This window comes from Camelus ferus, chromosome 4, assembly GCF_009834535.1.
Source record: "Camelus ferus isolate YT-003-E chromosome 4, BCGSAC_Cfer_1.0, whole genome shotgun sequence".
NCBI lineage: Eukaryota > Metazoa > Chordata > Mammalia > Artiodactyla > Camelidae > Camelus > Camelus ferus.
In genome coordinates, this window is record NC_045699.1 from 66,522,827 (window position 1) to 66,546,946 (window position 24,120).

At 36.7% G+C, this 24,120-nt stretch overlaps 1 protein-coding gene across 9 annotated transcripts in view; it reads right to left on the bottom strand.

Annotated features, from left to right (window-relative positions):
• MAPKAP1 (MAPK associated protein 1) overlaps positions 1-24,120 on the bottom strand; it is a 208,856-nt gene that overhangs the window by 159,394 nt on the left and 25,342 nt on the right. For 6 of the 9 annotated variants that reach the window (XM_032478440.1, XM_032478441.1, XM_032478438.1 and 3 more), the window contains 3 exons: positions 22,759-23,083; positions 20,240-20,329; positions 10,275-10,423 (listed from right to left, as the gene is read on the bottom strand). The exons of 2 other annotated variants lie outside the window; for them this stretch is intronic. In XM_032478440.1, the coding sequence (XP_032334331.1) occupies positions 10,275-10,423; positions 20,240-20,329; positions 22,759-23,014 (495 nt within the window). In that variant the 5' untranslated portion in view covers positions 23,015-23,083. The remainder of the gene's footprint in view (positions 1-10,274; positions 10,424-20,239; positions 20,330-22,758; positions 23,084-24,120) is intronic. One more of the 9 variants, XM_032478444.1, reaches the window with a different exon arrangement.

A 24,120-nucleotide genomic window follows, 5' to 3' on the forward strand; every position in this document is an offset into this window, starting at 1 on the left:
TGTATATAAAGGGTCCATTACAGGACCTGGTACAAAATAGGAACTCAACAAAACACAGTTACAGTGAGAATGATAAAAGAAAACTTTCCTTAAAAGGGAGTTTAAATCCCATAGGCTAGATTTACACGAATTTTGTTTCTAAACTAAAACATTAACATCGTAAAAAAATTTGTTTCAATGCTATGCACTTAATAAGATAGAAAAAGGAGAGAGGAGAGGTTATCATAGCTGAAAAAATACCCCAGCAAGCTATTGTTTTGATGCCATAATTAGGAAGGGAAAATGAAAGTCAGCAAAACCACAGTTTTAGAAAAGTGGTTATTAGATTTTCTTCTTTCCACTGTGGAAAAAGTCCTTCCTGTTGAAGAAGGCAGTGAAATTTTATCACAGCTATTGCTATTCATAAATCTTATATCTATTTTAATTCAATCTGGCCCTAGCCTCTGAGTCGCTGCACCACAATTTGATTACTATAACCATACTTTTTAACTGCTGTCAGGAAAGACAGCGCCTTATACAAACATCTGCCGGAACACATGCCTGCGTTCTCCAGCACCAGCCTTAAATCACGCTCTGGTGATGAATCTTTATCTGACACTAATACTTTTTAACTTCATACAGGCAATTAAAATGAATTGTAGCTAAATGCACATATAACAAATCAATTTAATCTTTGGTTGCATAGTAGCATATTTTGCAAATTTCCTAAACTTACTTTCTTACATGTATCTTTGTCTAGGTGTTAAAACTTCAATTTAACAGAAAGGAGTGGAGACATTAATAAAACGCAGCTCTTGTGATACTGCCATGTAGTTGCAAGCCTCAAAGTGTAATGACATTTGAAATTTATTACTACCATTTAAAAAAACTTCCACATTTATGTACGGAGAGTGCCAAGCTGGGCTTCATTATAAGAGTGACCAACGTTGAGTCTCTGCCTTCAAGGAATGAAACAATCAAAATTTAGACAAACTCACCAAGGATAACAAACTGAATGAATGTCATTGCTGCCTCCCAATTCCACGGTCTTCCATATTGATCTATACCACAGTACCCATCACATTTACTCTACAGTTAGTTGTTCATGGCTCTCTTCCTCTGCTCAATCAGGTATCTGCACATGAAGTCATGGACCACTGTCACAGTCCCCAGCACAGGGCTCAACCCTGACCGTGAACTGTGGCTCCTCTACGTGCTGGCTATACAGCCACTCTTATCTACAAATTCCTCCAGGGCAGTTAGCCCTGTGTTATTTGTCAGTGCCTAGTACAGAGCTGGTATGCAATAAACATCTGAAATGAACCAGTACAATGTGGGTGCATAGTAAATAGTTTGCTGGGTGAATGGATGGATGGATGGATGGATGCATGGATGCATGGATGAATTAATCCATGCTTACACACCAGGAAGACCAGTGGGGGGAAAAACAGCATTTGTGGGACATACACTAGATTCTATGTGTAAAGCATTTCTCCCTTTCTCGGTCCCATTCTCCCTTATTTCTTTATTACATGTAAGAAAATTGAGGCTTACAAAACGCAGTAACTTGCCCAACAGATACAGTTGATGATATTATCTAAACCAAACAACTCTTGTCAGATTTCATATCCACTGGTAAAGGGAAAATTATTTTGCTTTTAAATTTTGAAAAATGTTTGTTATTAACAATGTTTTGGTTCCTCCATAACAACGACTGTAAAAAAGTCTAAGAAAGCAAGCTCTGGTACTGGAATAAGGAAAAACAAGTTGAATACCAGCCCTGCCACATACTAGTGGGGTAACCTTGAGCAAGTCACTTTCTCTTTCTGAGCGTCAGTTTCCTTATCTGTAAAATGGAGATAACATTCTATCGCAGTTTTGTTATGATCAATTAAAAGAGGAAAGTAGCAACATATACGTAGAAGATCAACTCTTCAAGAGTTCAAGTTTGCCCATCTATAACCTTCTCCACGTCACTGATGTCAGCTGCCTCCCCAATCACAAAACTATGGAACCTTAAAGTCAAAAGGAATCCAAGAGATCATCTAAGCCAAGTTCCTCATTCTAAACATGCAGAAACTGAGGCTCTGTCAGAGATGGGAGGTGATCTATCCCAGACTCCATAGTATGGTCATCTTCTGATTCCATGTCTGTGTTCTTTCTACCATATAGTCTTCCAGTCCTGGGACTCAGGTTTCATATTTTATAAATATGAGTGCCATTAAGAATGAAAATTAAAATTTCCAAGAATTAGAACACCTAGATTCTATGACCAGCTAGGTGACCTGAAGCTGTCATTTGATTTTTCTGAATAGTTGTCTTCAAGATAATAAAATCAGGGCCTAGTACTTTGAGTGACAAGAAAATCTCTCTACAGCAAATCATGCAGATTGAGGTGCCCCAGATGAGGAAGCCCAGTATAAACTCCCACCATCCCCAGTCCCCACCATACCTATAAAAATAGATTGTCTCCCATACTTTCTCTGGGACCTCAGTGCTTGATATTCATTCCAACCAGATTTCATCTGCTTATCTGGTAATTAACTTGCCAGGAAGAAGGTAGTACTACAACAGTAATCTCGTTATTACAAAAATATGTTCATGTTTTTCCTCTTTAGTTTCCTAACCTCCAAGAATTACAATCAATATAATTTCTTAAATGACACCTGACACCTGTCTCATTTAAAACTACTCTCTCATTTTCTACTCTTAACAGCCTGGTGAGCTGGGTTAGGCACCTGAGAGTACAGCCATCTCAGAGAAGAGGTGACCAACCTCTGGGGTGACTCCTTAGCCAAGGTTCCAATGTTGGCTGTGAGTGGAAACAAAGAAGAGGCTCCTGGCTCCAAGCCCACTCTCATCTCAGAGACCACTGCCTCACATGCCGCAAATACAAACCAAACAAGCAGGGTGCACCCCATCCCCTCTGAAAAAGGATATGGGTGGTGTCTTCAAGGACATGGTAACAGGCTGTGATCTGCAGTCAACAGCTCATGATGGTAACTTCTGCCTCATCCTCTGCCCTCTTTTGCTGCTTCCTAATTCAGGGATAGTATCATCATCTATTCAGTATCTCAAGCCAGAATCTGATCAAGAAGTCAACCTGGAAACTCCTTTCTCCCCTATACAATGATATATAACTTATCCATCATCAAGTCCTATCACTTTTACCTAATAAATATCTCTTGCATTCATCCACTCCTCCATCACCATTAAGTAAGCCCAAGTTACTATCTCTCTTACCTGGACCACTGCAAAAAGTTTCTTGATTGATCTCTCTACCCTCACAAACCCTTTTCAAGTGTATTCTCTTCAGCATAGCTCCAGTGATCTCTTCCAAACACAAACCTGATTACCTTATCTTCTCATTTAAACTTGTTCAGGGCTTTCCCACACTCTCAGGTTAATCAGGACACTTCTGCCAGCCCTACCTGGTCTGCCCCTGCAGTTTCACCTTGCCCCACAATCTCCCTCCCCCTTGGGTCTCCAGTCACACAGCTTTATTCCAGTTCCTCAAAACTGACAAGCCCCTCCTTGCCTCAGACCTTCTGTATGTCCTTTCTCCTCCCCTTCACCTAGCTAATTCTTACACAGCCTTCAGCTCTCAGGTCAAGAGTCACCTTCACAGGGACAACCATCCCTGATCCCCAGACTAGGTCAGATGCTCCTACTGATAACTCTCTCAAAGCCCCAAGTAACTCTCCTGGAATCTGGTAATTAATTAGCTATGATTATACTATGACTGCAATTTTACATTTAGTTTGGTGATTATTTACATAACATCTATCGTCCAAGAGAGGAGAAGTTCCATGAGGTCAGACACGACATCTGTTTTGCTCACTACTGTATCCAGATTTTACTTAACAGTGCCTGGTACATTGCAGATCCTCACTAAATATGAAGCAAATGAATGGCAACATGGTAAAAGGAAACTAATACACCTCTCAGCACTGGCCACCTACCAGGCACTTTGCTATATGTGCATCTCCAATTTTCCTTAAATCCTTACAACAACATTTTATGGTAAGGATCATTAACCTCATTTTATAGATATGGAAACAGGCTTACAGAGGCAAAGTGGTTTGTCCAGGATCACACAGTAAGTAAATGGCAAATCTGGAAGTCTAACCCAAGCCTGACTAACATGTTCTCCCCACTGCAAAACTCTGCCTTCCTTTGAAAAGCCTCTGAGCCAGTGGTGGGTGAATTCTACCTCTGACGGGAATTTCTGGAAGATGGCTCCACAACTAGAGGAAGCCTCTACAGACTGGCAGGGTTCAGAACAAACTGCAAAAATGATGAAACATTATGCTGTACACCAGAAATTGACACAACATTGTAAACTGACTATACTTCAATGAAAAAAAAAAAGAACTCAGTCTTGAGAATTTAACTTCAGAGTAGGATGCTGAAAATATTTTCTTTTGTTGCAAGATTCCTTTTTAATTCATTTTAAATACCACCCAGACAAAAAAATCTCCAAGTCTCCACTTGGGATTTTCAGTGAAGCATCGAACAACAGGAAAAAGACTGCATTAGTACAATGGTAAGGGGAAATAACCTCAGTAAAAGATGTTTTTATATTAATGAATTTGGTCTTTTTATTAGTATACCACAGTGTGTAAAAAGATAGTAAATATCTAGTACCTTGCTTTAGAAATAGAACAATAAAAACTGGTCTATGAAAAGGAAGACTAGCAAAATACAGTCACAGAGGTAAGTTGCCAAGAGAGTAACTGGTAAAATGATGTAGGGAGTTTACTCTCCTTTATTAAAAAAGGTATGTAAAAGGAAGCCAATGGAAGAATGAGACATAGCTCCTAATTCAAAATACAGAGTCACCTCAGACTCTCTCTTTTCTTAGACTCGTCTCTTAACAGGCACTAAGCAAGTGAACCCCAGGAGCACTTTTATTGAAAGGAAGGGGGGTAATGAGACCAACTTCATTCTAGGCCATCTCCTCTGGTGAGGGAGGACAGGGTGGCTGGCCAGCTTTCGAGGGGGCAGTGGTCAGAGGAAAGTGTCAAGGTTAAAGACCAGAAAGCACTTAGGCTCAAAGCCACTCCTCAGCTCAGGCAGCAATAAGCAAAAGCTGGTATCTAGAAACATAACTAGCACTAAGAAGTCCAGGTGATAATTTTTTGGAAAGAGATCCTGAAGCTAAAATAACTTAACATATTTGAGGGGACCATTCCCATGATTAAGAGCAAATATTCCGAGTTCAGACGAGGAGCATTTTCCTATAAAGGCAATTTTCTTTTACACGATTTCCATTTGCTGACCTTTTCTGAGTTCCCAACATTTCTCAGTAGCTCAATGCTTTTCTGCAAAGTTTTAAGTGAGTTTCTTTGAAGAGAGCTATTTAATGCCAATGATTGTAGAAAACATTTGTTCATAATTATCTAGACATAGACTGGAACAATGCTGAAACAAGAGCAGCATGCAAAAATGTATTTAAGGACTATCATCCCAAAATGCTGCTAAAAGCTATTAACCAGTATGTGTTAATTGCCACAGCATTCATATTAATTTTCACTTCAGGCTCGACATTGTGGAATATTTCCCCTGATACATTTTAAACAAAGTTTAATTTAAGGAACTGCTTCTATCAACACTTATGAAAATTAACAGCCAAGCAATTAACACTCATGAATTATCCCTTCCCCCATGCTCTCTGCAGCTTCCTTGTTAAAACAGTTTATAACAGAGAAATGGTTACCTTCTTATAAGTTAACACAATCAAAGTCACAGTTGTCTATATGAACCAGAACCAGTTCTGCTTTTTTAAGCACTTGTCAAGGCGAATATTCTCCTTAAATTTAGAGTATAACTTAGCTAAGTCAAATAAGTAAGATAGCTAACATTTAAGTAAACTGCCAAGCAGTTTCTAATATCAAACCACCTTCTCACCTGTTGTTTAAAAAATAACCAATGCCAGAAAAAAAAAGGGAAGTAATTACTTGTGTTAATTTTCCCATTTAAAGTTAAAGGTCAAAATCCCACTAGACTGACTCCCTGGACTTCTAAAGGCATACCACCTTCATCCAGGCTGCTGCACATCTTGTTTAACGATGCTATTCTTAACTCCTGGTTTTTAAGAGCACATTTCCTCTCACTCGATGTGGTCAACAATCTGATGGCGTACATGTGAGAGACAGCATCACTGGCCTGCACCCGAGAGAGAAAGAGGCAGAAGTCGGATATCTGCTGGCTGCTTCCTCTGCTAAATGTTGGGCTCATGAGGCCTCATCTTAATTCTCGTGACAAAAGACACACTATCATCATCTCATTTCACATATGAGGACGAGAGTTCATGAGGTTAAGTAACTAGCCTGAAGTCACACCATAAGCGGTGGAATTAGGATTCAAACTCAGATTTTACTACAAAATAGATTTGCCTACAGACTAAATTACACTGCCTCTCATTGTGCTAGGTGCTTTATCCTACTGGATGGTCTCATCAGCTTTGTGAGGAACAAATTCTTGATTTCTTTTCACAGGTAAACTAAGGTTCGGAGAGGTTAAAAACCTGACTGAGATGACGCAACTGATAATCAGTACCATTTCTTTATTAATAACTGTACTGACAGGAAATGGGTATCTGAACTTCTGAGGGTCCACTGATGATGATAACATTTGCAAACTCAGTTTAACCAAAATAGTGATGATGACATACCAGCTAAAGCTTCTCAAGTCAGAGACAGGTATGGAATAGAAAGGACTAGACATTTTTTAAAACAAAATCTCATTTGAAAAAGGTGGTGAGACAGGGCAGAAATTCATGTATTCAAAGGCACTTAAATCAGTGCTAAATGTTTACTGCCTATCATTCCCTCATCGCCTCAAAGCAACTCCTTGCCACATTCAACATTTCCCACATACAATGAGATCAGAAGGACTGGTACCAGAAGTTTTCTGATTGTCTCACCTGTAAAACAGAGGTTTTGTTCTGTTAATGAAGCTATTCTGGGGTCCTGTTTTTTTTTTGTTTTTTTTTTTTAATTTATTTTTTTGAGGGGGGAGGTAACTAGGCTTATTCATGTATTTATTTTTAGAGAAGGTACTGGGGACTGAACCCAGAGCCTTGTGCAAGCTAGGCATGCGCTCTACCACTTGAGAGATATATATACCCTCCCTCTCAGGGGTCCTGTTTTTAACAAAAGTATGCAGGCGGATGGCTGAGCCTAGTTTTGCCTTGTCAGGCTAAGCATCTCCTAAACCCACTTGTAATCTGCCTAGGTCTTTTTTCAAATGATCAGTAAACAGAGTTATTAATAACCTATGAATCTAAAACATATCACAGATAGCACTGCCAATTTGCCAAAAAAAAAAAAAAAAAAAAACACCATAGTAATGAACCTGATCAAAAAACTATCAAAATTACAACAAAGCATGGGCCTAAGTGCAGCCTTTCCTTTCCAATTGTATGCCTTCAAGAAATTATTAACCAACCACGATTTTAAAACTTAAATTATTAACCAGATACAGGAACCAAAAAACTGTCTGAAAGTGTTCACTTTAATTCAACACAAGAGCTGAGAGATGCTTACCCTTAGAATCACTAAAACCAGCAACAATCCAGTTTGCACAAACCGTTAAAGATGACTGCTTAACTACACTGTAACTGTAAAGCCATACCAAAACCAAAATCCGTTTTTCAAATCCAACGCTAGTTTAATCTTAAAGAGGATTTCACAGCAGTTAGTCTCTTGAGGAAATACATAATTAAGTAGTTTTTTAGCATATTTAATTAGACCCCAAACTCTTCCCTGTCCCCTTCTCTCCCCAATTATGTACCATTTGCCCAAGAGACCTAAGCAACTCAGTTAATTATGTAAATAAGGCAAGCGTTATTCCCAAGAAAAGCATTGTGAATATTTGTAGGGAAAAAACTGTACTTATTTTAGTGGCTTTAACAAACCTCTACCAAAAAAAAAAAAAAAAAGGACTATCAAAATACATCAAAACCCCTTATATTTGAAGCAAAAAGCAAGGAGTTCAATGACAAGATGGTGAATCATTAAAACAGGACACTGATGGTGAATCATTAAAACAGGACACTCATTTCACTTCTTAAATATGAGCTGAATAAAAATAAAATAATTTTAAGTTACAACAGTAACAAAAATTTAGTGCTGAGCGTCAAATGATTTATGGGAAGAATCAATCTGGAAATTATTAAAGTTGACTCGCACAGAAAAGGCTTTATTATCAAGGGGTTGACATGATCTTAACTCCAGAGGCAGCCATGGTGCTGTTATAACTACTACAATCCCATTATTATGCAATCACAAAATGATAATTTGATCATTTTGAGGTGTTATTTGAATTGTCATTTTAATTTCTAGGTTACAAAAAGGCTTGACTCAAGTATAATTCTCTATTAATCATTGAGATGTCATTGAATATCATATTGATGCATTTCACAAAGATAAAGAAAGACTAATTTAATATGTACAGTACAATATCCTTCAAATATTAGCCACTTTCATTACATATCTGCCAAACGCATCAATGTTAAATAATAGATGAGAACAAGGGTTTAATTGTGTTTTAGCAATTGTAATATGTAGGATAATAAAAAAATGGCATTGCATCACAAGATAGACTTATCGATATATAAATCTTTCTTAATCAGTGTGCAGTGATGACTGGGCCATGCTCACATCCTTTGCTGATTACAAATAGGCTTGATATGACAAAAGCACAGAGAGCTGTAAGTGTAAACACACATCTAGCAAAAATAATTCCTTTGTGACTGAGGAAATGGCTCATTTTACTTTATCTTTCTAATTTCTCCCTGGCACTTCAGAATTTAGGTATATATAACAAGCAGAGTTCACAACCTTCTAACAAATCCTAACCTAAGTACTTATAATAGAATCTAATGGTATAATGAGAATCCTAGAATGTAGTATTTTAAAAGATCTGTGCTATTTTGTTGGCATCAAAGCATTATCATTTTAATTACTCCAGCAATTAATTACATTCTCAAACAATGAGATGATAGGCAATAGAAGCAAATAAATTCCAGCCATGTCACCTAATCCCAGTAATAACTTCTCACATATCTAAATGAATCAATTGTAGTATTCAAGAAAAAATCCCCTACAGTCTAACTCACCAGTTTCCAGAGGCTAATGTTCCTGTCCCCTAGGGGGACCTTTCTTCTCTTTGCTACAATCCACAAGAAGAAACAGGGGAAGGTGGCAGAGGGAGGCTAAAGAGAAGCTTTACGTGGATACATCTCTCATTTACTAGAAGTGATTTCAGGCATTTTTTTGGAGGAAACTCCTTAGTGTATTAGGATCTTTATGTTATTTATGCATTTTGCTTCTAGTCTTGTTCTCCTTCCTGGCTAACATCAATAACCTCATGTGCCAATGGCCGTATATGGAAACATGCTGAACTGTAAGAGGTAAGTGTTTCAAAGAGAAAACATCTTGCTCACAGATGACAACCGACAGAACCAGCACATAACCAGAACTTGAATATGAAAAATGCAAACGTAAGTAAAGAACTGTATATTTATTAATTGCAATGGTGTTGAAATAAGACAAATTGCACACAACCCCTCCAGGCAATAAGCACCCTCAGCACCCTCACACCACTGCCAGATAACAAACATAATGGCAATAAATATAAAAATCAACTGCTACTGTCTCCTGAAAGAAGCCTGGCTCAGGGCAGCACAGAGACACAGAATGGCAGGGAATGAGGGAAGAGGCCGCTGCACATAGAACTATACTCCACCTAAACTTGTGGCCATTTTCCTAAAAGGGAAATACACACTTCAATCTTACAGCTGCAAATTGTTACAACAAATAGGAAAAAATTAAGTCATCCTGAATAGCAAGTGTCAAACAAGATCTGCTATAAAAAAAATACTGACATGCAAAGCCTAGAATTTTGAAATGAAGCTCTAACCTCCATAATTTCTGGAGTTATAATACAGACTTAGACAAGACAATGCAAACTGTCTCCTAGAACCACTTTCAAGGCTTTCCCAACAGTTAGACCTTGATTCATCACAACCCAACTAACCCGAACCCTCAAGTACACTTAAGAGATAAAACAGAAGAGCATACACACACACATCTCAGGGCTGTTTTTGTCTTAATCCTCCCAAACACATTACTGTGGAAACAACATTAAGCCCCAGTCCAGACCTCTTTACATCCTCAGTCTTAGGAAATGTGAGTGATATTCTATATTTAATGAGTATCTTTTGAAACCCTAAATCTAATAAATAATACTACCAACAACAATTCCATTAAAGTTTCAGGTTTACTTACCTTGCCATCAAATTTGGAATACTCGTTAAAGGGGTTATTCAGCTGCAGAGGGCACTGCTCCAGGCGTACAGATAATATTGACTGCTTTCCAGAATTTGGAGGTTTCTCTTTGAGTGACTTTTTTTCAAACAGTGACTTTAACTCCTGGGCTGTGATACAAGAGGATGATAAAAACATCTTTGTGATTTCAACACAGAGAGACAGCCTGCTCACCTTCCCTAAAAAGTCTTCCTTGGAATCTTAAGAAAAGAATGTCCAAGGACATGTTCAGGTCTGACATGTGCAGAAAGCCTCACATACATTTATATGTCCATGCATTGAAAAAGCAGAGAGCTGAAAAACATGTAGGTCAGGTCTGTCAATTTAGAAGGACTAGGGTTTAAAGAAAAGGGCATAGGTCAGATAAACCAAAAGAACAGCCATTCAGTAAGAAGAACATTTACAGCTGTGGGACCTGAGCTTTGGCGTGGCTTTGCCACTAACAGATGTGTGATACTGGACAATTCACTAAACCTCTCTGGGCTTGTCAAACTAGATAATCTAGAAGATCTTTCCTGGCTCTAATATGTGATTTTAAACTGGATGACAAAGATGAGGTGAGTAACAGTAGCTGACATTTATTGAGCAAGCCAGTGTACCTCATCTGAGCCTCATAACGAGCTTATGAGGTAGATACTAGCATCAGCTCAATTTTGTTGATGTGGAAACGGAAGCTAGGATATTTTGATTAGCCTTAGGCCACACAGCCAGTAAGTCACAGAGCCAAGATTTGCACCCAGCTAAGGCTCTTAGCCATTAGGCACTAATGAACAAAGTAGACCTTCAATAAATTTTGTTGCATGAATCAATGAATAAAATAATGATTGAAGGAATTCAGATTAAGTTATTATTAAATCAGAATCTTTAGCTCTTATTCATTAGTGAACCAAGACAAGTTAGTTCCATATCTTCTCAAAGATCATATAATTTTCTATATTAATGTGAATGCCATTTAGGGTGACAGCTGGATGGTAAGTACCTGGGGATTCATTACAAATTTTATTTTTGTGAATGTTAGAAAATTTCTATACTTAAATTTGTAAATAAATCAATCTTAGATCTTAAAATGTGCAATAAATAAGCCCAACCCATTCCACTGAGATCAAACATAACTCTGAAATAGTCACTTAGAACTTTTAAAAACGGTAACAAAATTATTTTCGACAAACTACTGGGGCAAATTTATCAAATGAGTCCCTATAGATTTAAGAGGCAAACTGGGCGAAAAGGATCAAATTATTTTTTAAAATGTGGCGCCTGACTATCCAATCCAGATTATGAATATATAAGTACATGTAATCAACAGATTAATATCTGTTAATTACATATTAATATCAACAGATTAAAGCATATTTGAAACAGTTTTAAATTACTATTATATTAAAGTGGTATTTTAAGTATTGGAAATACTGCTCCACCTGTAGTCTATCAGCAATTTTATTGCTACACTTTGGAAAGGAATGATCCTCTATTAAATACCTACTAGGAGAAAAAACAAAAACAAAAGACCTACTGGGAGCCACGAACAATGCGAGGTGTCTTCTCAGCTTGTCCTTACAAGGATCCTAAGAGATAGGGTACTAATAGCTCCATGAAGAAAGTGAGGTGTAGCAAACATAAGTAACTTATTGAAGTCACTCTACTGTTACCAGGTTATCAGTAGGGTTAAGTGTGAAGTGGTGATGTACTAACTCTTCCATTCTCAGACTAATTCACACTCAGACCTCTCTCCTCAATCTATAACATTTTCCCTCTTCCTCCTTTGCTTCCTACATCCAGGAGAAATAGAAACGACCAAAAGAGGACTTTTGCATGCTCTCACCTGCACGTCTACCTGCCTTCCCTCCTGTAACAACCTGGACAAACTGCCTATGCCCCTGTCAGACCAATCCCTCCTTTGTGCACTAGATCTCATCCACTCTTGCCAACTCAAGGGCATCAATCAAGCAATTCTCTCTCATCTCGCTTCCATTTTCCCCTTACTGGGTCAGTCACATTAGCATGCAGATACTGAAGTACTGCTTATTAAAAAAAAAAAAAATCCTTCTGTACTCCCATACTCCCTTTCAGTTACTACCCTACTTTTCTACTCCTCAGAATGGTTGTCTATATTCTTACTGTCCAATCTCTCTCTTCTTGTTCACTCAAACCCACTCCACTCAGGCATTCAGGCTTCACCACTTCACCAAAGCAGCTTTCACTGAAGTCACCAATGATGCTCCTGTTGCTAAATAAATCTATTGATCAATTTTTAATCCTCATTCTACAGCAACTGACATTTCACTCCTTCCTGTTTGAAATAAATTTTTTCGCTTAGTGATCAGGTCTCTTCTCTATCTGATTCTCATCCTATTTTTCAGGCTACTCTTCTTCTCAGTCGACTAGCTGATTCCTCCTTTCCCCCTCAAATCTTTGGCATTTCCCAAGGCAGACTGCTTTTCTCTATCTGCATTCACAGCCTCAGTGATCCTATCCAGTCTTACGATTTTAAACACCATTCTACAAGAGGCAAAAATAAACTGCGGTGATAAAAATCAGAACAATGATTGCCTCTCGGGAGTAGACTAACCAGAAAGGGGCATGAGAGAACTTTCTGGGGTATAGAAATGCTCTGTACTTGACTCGGACGCTGGTTACACAGGTGTATATGTTTGCCAAAAGTCATCAAACTGTACATTTAATATCCATACGTTTCAATACATGTAAAGCATACTTCAATTTAAAAAATAAATAAATAAAAGGGGGAAACCTAAATAAATATCCTCTACATGATGATAACTTCCAAATGATTATTCTTAGATCTAAACACGCCCTAAAATTATAGACTCACATATTCAACTTTCTATTTCACACCTCCACCTGGATGTCCAGTAAGTATCTCAAATTTTACATGCCTATAACTGAACTCTTGATCTTCCCGGAAACCTGCTCCTTCCACAATCATCTTCTCAGTTAACGGCAACTCAATTCTGTTAGGCAAAAAACTTGGGTGTCATCCCACTTTTCTGTTTCTCTCACATCCTATCTATCAACAGAAACTTTAGAAGATATCCAGAACCACGTTCACAGCTACCAAAGCTTGATTATTACCACAAATTTCAAGCTGGTCTTGTTTCTGCCCTTGCCTCCCTCACCCCAACCCAGACCACTATCTCTTCCCAACAGAGCAGCCAATGAGTCTTTTAAAATACAAGCTATAAACTTCAGAATAAGAAGAAAATTGATAAATGTGATCACATAAAAACAGAAACTTCCTAATATATAAAGATTCTAAAAGTAGAGAAAACACTGACCAACAAATGGAGAAAAAAATGGAGAAAAAAATCTGTAATAGCCACAGAAAAAGAAATTCAAATTGCTCTTAAACAGATGGAAAGATGCTCAACCACATTCACAATAAGACATGCAAATTAAAACTACACTATGATACCATTCCCCATCTATCAGATTGGCAAAAATCTAAGTTTGAGGCTATGAGGAAATAGACACACTACACATTACCAGAGGGAATGCAAAATATCAAAACCTCAATGGAGGGGAATTTGGCAATACCGAAGAAAACCATATATTTACCCCCCTGACCCAACAATAATACCACTTTCAGGATTCTGATCTTAGAGACACTGGCAAAAAAACCAAAACAGACCATAAGACTATTCACTGCCATGCCACTTGCAACAGCAAAGGCCTGAAAACTATCAAATGTCCCTCAACAAGGGACTGGTTGGCTAAATTATGGCATATCCACACCATGAAACCTACCTATATATTGCTCCAGAGTAATTCTCAGGATATGTTGCTAAGTGTTGCATAAAATAGGGTGTAGTATGCTATCTTTAATTTTAAAAGAGGGGGATATGAATGTAAATATGCTTATATATAGTTATAAGTGGACAGAAAATCCAAAACCTTTTTTAAAATGACTATCTAATAGAAGGGCTAAAGCTAGATTTCTCTGATTATATCTTGCTTTATGCATCCAACTTTAGAACCATGTAAATGTTTTGTATAATTATGCTAAAAATAAAAGCAAAATGAGATAAATGAACCTAAGTGTGTAATATTAAGTTGGCAGTTTAAGCACAAAGAGAGGAATTATTTAAAGTAACTTTATCACAAAGCAATTTGTATAGTCCCTAATGGAACATATCAAAAAAATTAAAAAAAAAAAAAGATTTTTAACTGTTTTCACTAATCATACTGTTAGTAATGGATTTGGTATTTTTATTCTGGAACCAAGATTCTCGGCATGAGAAAAGATATGTAAACATAAAATCAAAAAGTTAAGTAAACATTCTGTATTCCTAAATTTGAACTGGAATTATCTGCATTAACTCACAATGTGTTTCCTCTTAACAATTCCATTTTTTTTTTTAAAGCTCTACTCACTGAAAAGGCCTACAAGGGAAAAAAAAAAATCAATCCAGTGAGCACCCCTAGGGCTCAGTTATGGTCTCAATGCCATTTACCACTAAAAAGAATCAAGACTCCTTAGAGAAATGGCTGATTCCAGATTTGGGGGAGAAAATGTATAAGATGAGCCCAAAACATCTCATCAAACAAGAAAGCAAGGAAGCTATGAAAGATTACTGGAATTGTGTCAAAAGAACTTAGAAGCAAGTGTGACAGGACTCACAACACAAAGGGACAATTTTAGCATCAAAAAAGAGTAACTGAAATGAATTGAAAAATATAAATTTTCCTTAAAAACCCATGAGTTCATAATGATACAATGGGGAAAAATCCTCACTGGTCATCTACACAGGATGCTAGGGAAAAAAATCTTCATTCTGAAGATAAAGAATCAAGGATTTATCCTGCCTTTCTTGTAGGGACTGTATCTGAGGATAGCCAAATAGTAGATTAGGGAAAATTCTTCTTTATATAAAACAAGTTAATAAATGAAGAAAGACTGATAAAATCAAAAATCACTGTTTTGCAAATTGTAATGAGATCATGAATCTAGGTAATGCTCATCAATGGCCACTAAAACCATCAGATGAAAAGCTAACAGGAGTAATTTAATAATGGATGGATAACATTTGATTCCATTAATCTTATCACAAAACACAAGAAGACACTTCATGTTTCCTGAAAAGATGCAATAGGAAATACAGATCAGAATGTACAAAGTATTCTTACCAAAAGTCAACTTCAATCTGAGCAATTTTCTAGATCCAACCACCAGTTTATAGGAAATAAAAAGGACAGAGGAACACAATAAATGAGACTATGGGGATACAATTAGCAAAATCCAGAATGTAGGAAATTCTACACGACAAATGACCCAGTTTTTTCAACAAATAAATTACAAGAATGAAAAAGTGAAGGAGAATCAATAGATTAAAAAGGAAATGAGACATGTTACACAAAAGAATGTGTGGACCTTAGATCTAGACATGAACAAATGAAATGGGGATCATATTAATATTAATAATATTAAAGAATTCCTGCTAATTTTTTGGAGAATAGCAGTACTGCAGTTTTCTAACATGTTAAAAAAAAAATGTAAGTATTTAGGCATGCAATTATATAATACCTGGGATTTGCTTTAAAATAATCTGGGAGCAGAGGGCAGGTGAATGTATAAATGACACAAGCCCAGACACATGTTGATACCTGCTGAAGCTGGGTGACAGGTATGTGGGGGTTCATGACACCATTCTCTCTACTTTTGTATTTGTTTGAAATTTTCTATAATAAACAGCTGTTTTAAAGGAAATTAAGCTGAGGGAAAAAACATAAGTCACATATCACATCAGTACTCTGATTAAATCAGCTTACCCAGAGTAAAAATTAAATTCCTAACAAAGATCATCCATGATTACATCTCCCACTGCTTACTTCTCTGGCCCCACTCCTTCTCTCACTCACTCTTCTTCAACCAACAGGCATCCTTCCTTGCTATTCCTTGAATCCACTGGGCACACGTCTGCTACAGAACCTATGCACTTGCTGTTCCCTCATCTTAGGACACTCATCTCCCAGAATCTGCTTGGCTCACTCCTTCACCTTCCTAATGAGATCTTCCCTGATCACCATACGTGCGTACAACAGCAAAATCCCCTGCCTAACATTCCTGGTCCCTCTTAGCTGGGGGATATGCTTCTCTCTACCACTTACCCCATTCTGGCATACTATGTTTGTTGTCTCCCAGACAAGCTCCATGATGGGAGGGACTCTGTCTTGCTTACTGCTGTACCTCCTAGGCCTATAATAGTGCATAACTGCCCTTGCCTACTGTAGGAGCTTAATAAATACTTGTTGAATGAATAACTCTGGATCAGAGAAGTAGAGAAAGTAGTTGTGGGGACAGGGAGCAGAACAGGAGGAAGGAGAGAACAGATGGGCACAAAGAAGCAGAGATAAGACTGGGGGAGGTCATGAGAGCCCCTCCTCCCAGTTCCAAGCCATTCATAAGGCACAACTGTGCCTCGAGTTGCTCAATTTCAAGACACTCTTCAACTTTCTCACTTGCTTTTTATTACTTGCAACTGAAAAAAAAATTTTAATATACAAACTTTAGCAACTTTCCTGAACCTTGGCATAGCTGACACACAGAGAAGGAAAGGTACAAGGGAACAGCGAAGACTCCCCAATACCCAAAGCTCCAAAAGCAGCTCTTTCTGCCCACAGTGTGGGAGAGAATGGAGCAGAGCAGGAAGACTACAGTCCTTAGGGTCAGACTGGCCAGGAGAAGAATTCTGACTTTGCCACTTACTACTGGCAAGTAAGTAACTTGGGAAAGTTACTTAGCACCTCCGGACTCCAGTTTTCTCACCTATAATATAGAAATATTAACAGCTAATTTGTTTGACTTGCATGAAGATAAAACAAACTTAGTGGCTGGCATATTATAATCCAGTGGTCCTCAGAGGTGGTTATTCATCAGAATTTCCCAGGGAGCTTCCAAAAAATAGATTTGTGGACCTCAACCTCTAACTACTGAATTCCACAGTCAGGCCTAGAAATGTTTACAGAATGTCATTGTGACATGCACTTTTAGATGCATTTCTGACTTTTATATAGCCACTGTATCTGGGAACTGTTGTTTTAAGAAACCAATAATAGAGGTTATATAAAGAAAACTTCATGAATAATCATAATTGATATAAACTACATTATTGTTTTAAGTTATTATTTAACTTAATGTGTATATAGGCTTGTCTTCTAATTAGACTTCAAACTTCTTGAGGACAGGAATCACATATTCCCTGAAGCACCTAGCATAGAATTACTATGCACACAGAAGTTATGGAAGAACTACTTTTTAAATGACTCAATTAATAAGAGTAATAACTAATTTTGTAAAGAATATACAAGCATCATTTTAAAACAATAAAATTAAAAATGCCACATCCTTGATTTGACATTATTCCTGACAAAGCTGTCTTCCAATGACATCATCTTCATATTTATCCGTGCAGTTTTAGTTATGGAAATACTAAAGGATCTTACTCTAAGGTATTATATTTATCATGTGGTCTCATAGCATATGGATCAGTAAGTTCATAAAGAACTTAGGGGTATGGGCCAGATGGCTTCTCAGATCCCTTCCAACTCCTCTATGAAAAGGCTGCATTTATGCAGTGTCTTAAAGGATGGACTGGATGTAGATAGAACAATTGTGGAAAAGAACATTCTAGAAGAGGTCATCATATTCATAATGATGATTCTTCTAGTGGGAAATTAAATAAAACAAAGATAAGAAAAACAGGTGAAAGAGTTTTTAACAAAATGTAATTAGCAGAAAAAGAATGGAGGATGACTAAATGGTTACCTAACCAAAATTCCCAATTAAGATTAAAATGATTTGGTCATGGCATCTCTTGCCAAAAGAGAGTATACATTTGAGAGATGTATGAAAATAGAATGGTTGCTCCATTTGCCAAGCAGATGTGCAGCTGACTGCTGACTCCACTTTTCTAACAGTCAGGATACCCCGAGTGCCAGTCTGTGATAACAATGGAACCCAGCTTAAGAGAAAATTCAAAGATATTCCTCTGTACATTGGTGAGGTTCACTCTAACAATCAGGAGTGGCCACCAGACAGGTTGCTGGTCTGGCCAGAATCAAGGTCAACATTTCAAAACATAGGCAGGCACATTAAGTAGCTTTCCCAGAAATAAGATCGCTTATTTCAATATTTTGGGTCAATTACTGAAATCTATGTGAAAGAAGTAAGAGGGACAGAAACTGAGGGAGAGAAGTATACACACAGAATGGATAGTGTGGTTAAAATGAAAGCAAAAAGGGGATTATTTATTTCTCCAGCATATTCTGTGAAACACTGAACAAAAGTTAAAGTGGATTAGACTTTAAGGAGCAAGTGGGGAATGTATCAAATTTTATTAGATGTACCTCCAACTCCTAGATTATTAGACGCATCAAACTTTAGGTTGAGGAATTGTGAAAGGGGTTAATGCAGGTATATTTGAAGTGCTCTGTAGCTCTGTTTGTTAATTTATTTTTTATAATTTATTTTTATAATTTTTTTAAGGTATAGAAGTGAAGAAGGCAAAACAAAGGGTAGCCAGACAGACAAGCTTATTAAATTGGCTCTGAATTCACTAAGAAGAGAGAAATAGGAAAAACATTAAGATAAACAAAAATTTTGAAGCGAGTGTACAAGAAAAATGATATAAAGGTTTTTCAGTTTGTGCTAAATACAACAGAGAAAAGTATTAACTAGATCTACAGAAAAGGACAGCCTAGATAGATTTTTAAAGTATCAAGAGCAAAACTAAAGACATTCAGGGAGAACTACAGGAAGTCACAGAAGTGAGATATAAGAAAGAGAAAGAAGTGGATGAGAGTTCTGGTTCTACATACTCGTCATTTAGAAGCAATCGTTAAGAGAACCATACCCATTGAACACTCCTGGGTTTACAATCATAGTAGGAGAAAGCAATAACCACTTTATATGATGTGGTTTAACAGAAAGAGATTGGCCTTTAGATGCAGAGAGTGCTAGATAAAAAACATGGCTCTACTGCACTACCACTTCCCAGCCTTGTAACTTCGGCAAGCTAAGTCTCTCTGAGCATCTGTTTCATCTGTTAACGACAGCAGTGATATCTACACCTTATAAGACCACTGGCATTGGAGATAATGCACGTAAAGTACCTACCACAGCACTAGGTAGGTGCTGCTGTTAATACGATTATCATTAATATTGCTTGTTTTATATTATGTAGCAATAGAATCAGTCAAGAAAAATTGATTGGACATGTATTATATGCCAGTGTGGTAGTGGGAGGTGCTGGGAAGATATAAAATACAGACTGCAGACATTTCTTTGAAAGGAAGAAAAAAAGAGAAAGTCTAGGAAACAAGATAAAACATTAGAAAGTATATTAATAGAAATCTATTTTGAAATTTTTTTAAAAAGTCTTCTCTTCTTGCTGAGATTGAAGCTCTGAAAATATGTAAGATGGCCAGCTTTTTAAATAAACATAACATGTGAAAACACACTGCAAATGCTAATACCAGCAACATAATGGTTTGTAACCTAAAGGAAAAAAATTAGTATATATGCAAAAAAGATTGTTATTGGGGCTGTTAATGAGGCAAGGGAAAGTCTAGGTTAGAACTGCCAGGAGGAATCTATAACCCAGAAGCCCATCCAAATCATAGGTATACCTCGGCTCTAAGAACAAGGTATTGGCACAACAATTTCTACAAAATGATGTGCTTTGCACACATCAATTCCTGTGACCCAGAACAAAGAGTGACCAAAAAGACAAGACCTAAAGAACACATAGCTTCAGAAGGCCAAGGCACCCAAGTGAAAAGATTTTGAAGCTCAAAACACAAGAGGTGTTTGCCTAGAGGATTTAAAAGGATGAATTAAAAATAAAACCTTTTATATAATATAAACCAAATATACAAATCTCAAATTAACAATTAAAATTATTTCCATTTACCTGATTGCTTAGAATTTCTTTCTTTCCACTGAATATTTTTGCATTTGATCTGGTTTTGTCTTTCTTTTCGGAGTCGTTCTAATCTTTGAGCTTGAAAAGAAATATTATAACTATAAGTTTGTCAATGAAAGTTTACTATAAACAAAGACATAATTAACTACCTTTATATGAATAAAGATGTTTTATATTGCATATGTAGGGAAAAAGTCATAAAATTTTAAAGGTGGCACCCCTGAAAAGCAAATACCAACAAAAACATGAAAATATTCTTGATTTATAATTGAAATTAGAGGATATAAAACATTAATAGAGATCATAAAGATAGTATTAACATGGAAGAGAATAATAAAATGTGAAAACTTCTGTGATTAATATGACATTTCATTATATAAATCATTAATAACGGTCTTAAAGGAATTTTAATGCACAAATGAACTGAAGTGAATATTACATTACAGGAATAAAATTACTGTTATGAATTACTCTACCCATTTCAAAAATTAAAGATAAATGAACTCAGACTAGACTATTAAAGTTTTAAATATAAAATCCTTTATCTAAAAATCATGAAAATTATAAAATGTCAAAGCTATATAAATTAGCATAGCTTTTCTTCAGTGGGCTGAAACAGTTTATAGGTAGTAAAATAAATGATTTGTATCTTTGTAACATTAGTCAAATCTTAAGAAGAACAATTTTTCTTATACAAAATTTTAGGATATGCTGAAAGGATTAAAAAGTAAATTCCTTGGTCACTAGGATACCCCACAATCTTAATTAATTATTAGCATCTAAGTGCTAGCTTAAGAAATTCCAACAACAATAACAAAAGCATCACCTAAAATTGTGCATTTGTGAGTATATTACCACTGGCTGATCAGTCTTCAAAAGTCAGTGAACTGATCTTTTAAAGAAACACTGTCCAGCATACATTAACGCTGCACACCAAAACTAAAATGGAAAAGAAAGTCACAATTGATGCCATCTCTTCAAATTAACTTCCTCTTGTTAATCTTCAACTCTCTATCCTGGCACAACGCTAATAAAAAAATAAATTAAATAAATAAAATTTTCTTTCAACCACTTTCAAGGTACGAAATCAAATATTCCTTCCATAACTTTATGGCAGGGAAACAGAGACTAATCTTGCCAGAAAATTAAACTATACTGGCAAAGGCATTCTGACAGTGTCACTATATCTAAACCAAATTCCACTGAAGAAAAATACATTCAATTGCAATTAATAAATGTGAAGGGTACAGCCAAAGTAATATAATCATAAAGCTCTCAATTTAGCAGCATTCTCCTACTGAAATCCATTCAAACTGTCATAAAAGATACCATCTCAATAACTTGCAAGGAAGTCAGTTTCAACTAGAGAACTGAGAATCAATGGTTCTAAATTATATTCAAACCTTCACTCAAGTCCTATTTTGATAAAAGTTCCATTAGATACTGGGAAATACTATAATTATTTTCATCACAAGAGCAAATTATTCTTTGTAGATGTCACTGAATACTGAATTCTGAACCAAAACCTTAACATGCTTTTCACTGTGAATTGCATCCCACTCTACCTGCAGTACTCCTTTACATACATTATACACTTGTACCATGAAAATAAACATGTGAATATTTTCAACGTTCTACTATATATCCTGCCATTACTTTTCCTGGGAGTTAGCAGGTTACTGCTACTGATTAGGAGATTCTATTTTCTAATTAACTAAAAAAAAATACTATTTTGTCATATTAGAACAACTACATTATATAGTCTAAATAATTTATCTAAGTAAAGGACTTGGTTCACCACATACCCCTTGAAAGGCTCCCAAAAAATGCAAGCTGGAAAAGGGGCAATGATAAGCTTTTAAAAGCTAACAACCAAATATAAATATGCCAAGGTTGAGCATTTTCAATCTATGAAAATCAAAGGGTAGAGATCAACTAGAGAAAATAAAGGTAATGTAGCAAAAACAGGGGCACCTTTTCTAATCTCACACCCGATGAGGAATTCCTACCAAAAGCAGCCCTAACAAATATTCAGCTGCCTCCCTCCAGTCCCCTTTTCCCCTACAGTTCCTCCAGGGGCAAGAACTGTCTTGGGCAGCAGCACTCCTTGGCTGGTCAGCTCTCTCTATTAAGGGTTCTTTATCATGTCAACCTGAAATCTGCCTCTGGGTAGTCTCCCTACTGGGAATAATGCTGCCCTGTGAAGACAGTCACACAGTCCACTGCCCTCTCTACATGGTGACTTTTTAGAAACAGAACATCCAACATTCTCATAACCAACTTCTTCACCTATTCTTCTTCTACTTCCTTATTCCTCTTCTGTCTACTTCCTGCTAATAGCATCATTCCAGAGACTCTCTCCTCACTATGAGTATAATACATGCATGTTCCTGTTAATACACAGTAACTTTTTTTCCCCATTAAACCTATTCCAACATTATGCATTATTCTGTAAGATTGTTTACTGATTTAAAGCTCAGAAGACATGACTAAAAGGCAACGTTTACCTGTATTTGAGCGTCTTCTAATACCAAAGTCCCAACTTGAGGTAATATCGACTGACTGGGCATATACATAGCCCTGAGTCTCACCATTGCTTCCCTGAATTTCTGACCCACTGTCTCCAGGCATTGAAGGATGAATCTTCTCTAGGTCAACATCATGATCAATGAGAACCATCTCACACATTCCTGTGTCATCACTGGTCACATGTGACTGACGAATATGAGCTAGAATGATAGTTGGATTGTCCAAGAAGGCCATCCTTTCTGTGGGCCAATTTCCTTAAAAGGCTATTTTCTCCTCTTCATATTGTTTCACGGGCTCACCTACCTAGAAACATGATGTACACAGCAATATTTAAGAATAAGGCAGAAAATGACTGAATCATTTTTTAAGCAAGTTCAATGTGGCAAAATGCTACCTTGAAAATCAACATTTATCCCTGTATCTAGGAACTTAAAAGGATTAAGCCTAAGCTGAAAGGAAATCTTGATAAACACTAGGGGCTACCCCTCCAGTCAATGAGATCTCCATGGGACAGAGGATGGCTTGCTCTTTTGCAAAGCAAATAACAGTATCTTCTTAGTCAGGCCACTCAAAGCATATAACTACTGTTAAAACAATAAATTTTCCTTTCTTTCTCCCTTCATTCCCATGCAGTCTTCTCATTACCTGATAAGGTCATGGGGGAACAAGTTGTATTTCCCTCAAATGATGTACTAGAGTATGAAACTGTATTTCTTCACTTTATATTTTCCCCTCCTGTCATACGGTTGTTAAGTGTCTAAAAGGGCACAGACAATGCTTTCAGAGTTACCAGGAATTGCACAAAAATACCACATATTTGTACACACCACCAAAGTAATTTTGTTCAATAAATATATTTTCCTTTCCTCTGATTTAAGATAGTATTGTGCTTTAAAATAAAACTTATTAATCAAACTTGTCTGCTGCCAGACTAATTTCTTATTTTAGAAACCTAATTATAAGAACTGCTTCCTGAGTCTTGTTAAGCTGTAATGATGCTTATTCTGGGAACAAAACGGTACCACCTCAGTTAAATGGGAATACTCAAAAAAGGAGTACTCAACAAAGAACAAAGGTTCTTTAAGCAGAATCGGGTTCAAATCCTGGCCCTATCATTTACTAGCTACGTCATCTTCATCAAAATAACCTTAACCTCACTAAGCCTGTTTTCTTTCTCCATTTATAAAACAGGGGTTGCAGGGATGAAAGGATATATAGAAGGTAATACAGGTAAAATGCTCAAAAGAGTCCCTGGTATATAATTAAAAATTAGCTGCTATTAATAATAACAACAGTGGTAAAAAATATCACTACCAATTTCAGTTTTCAATTCTTGTTTA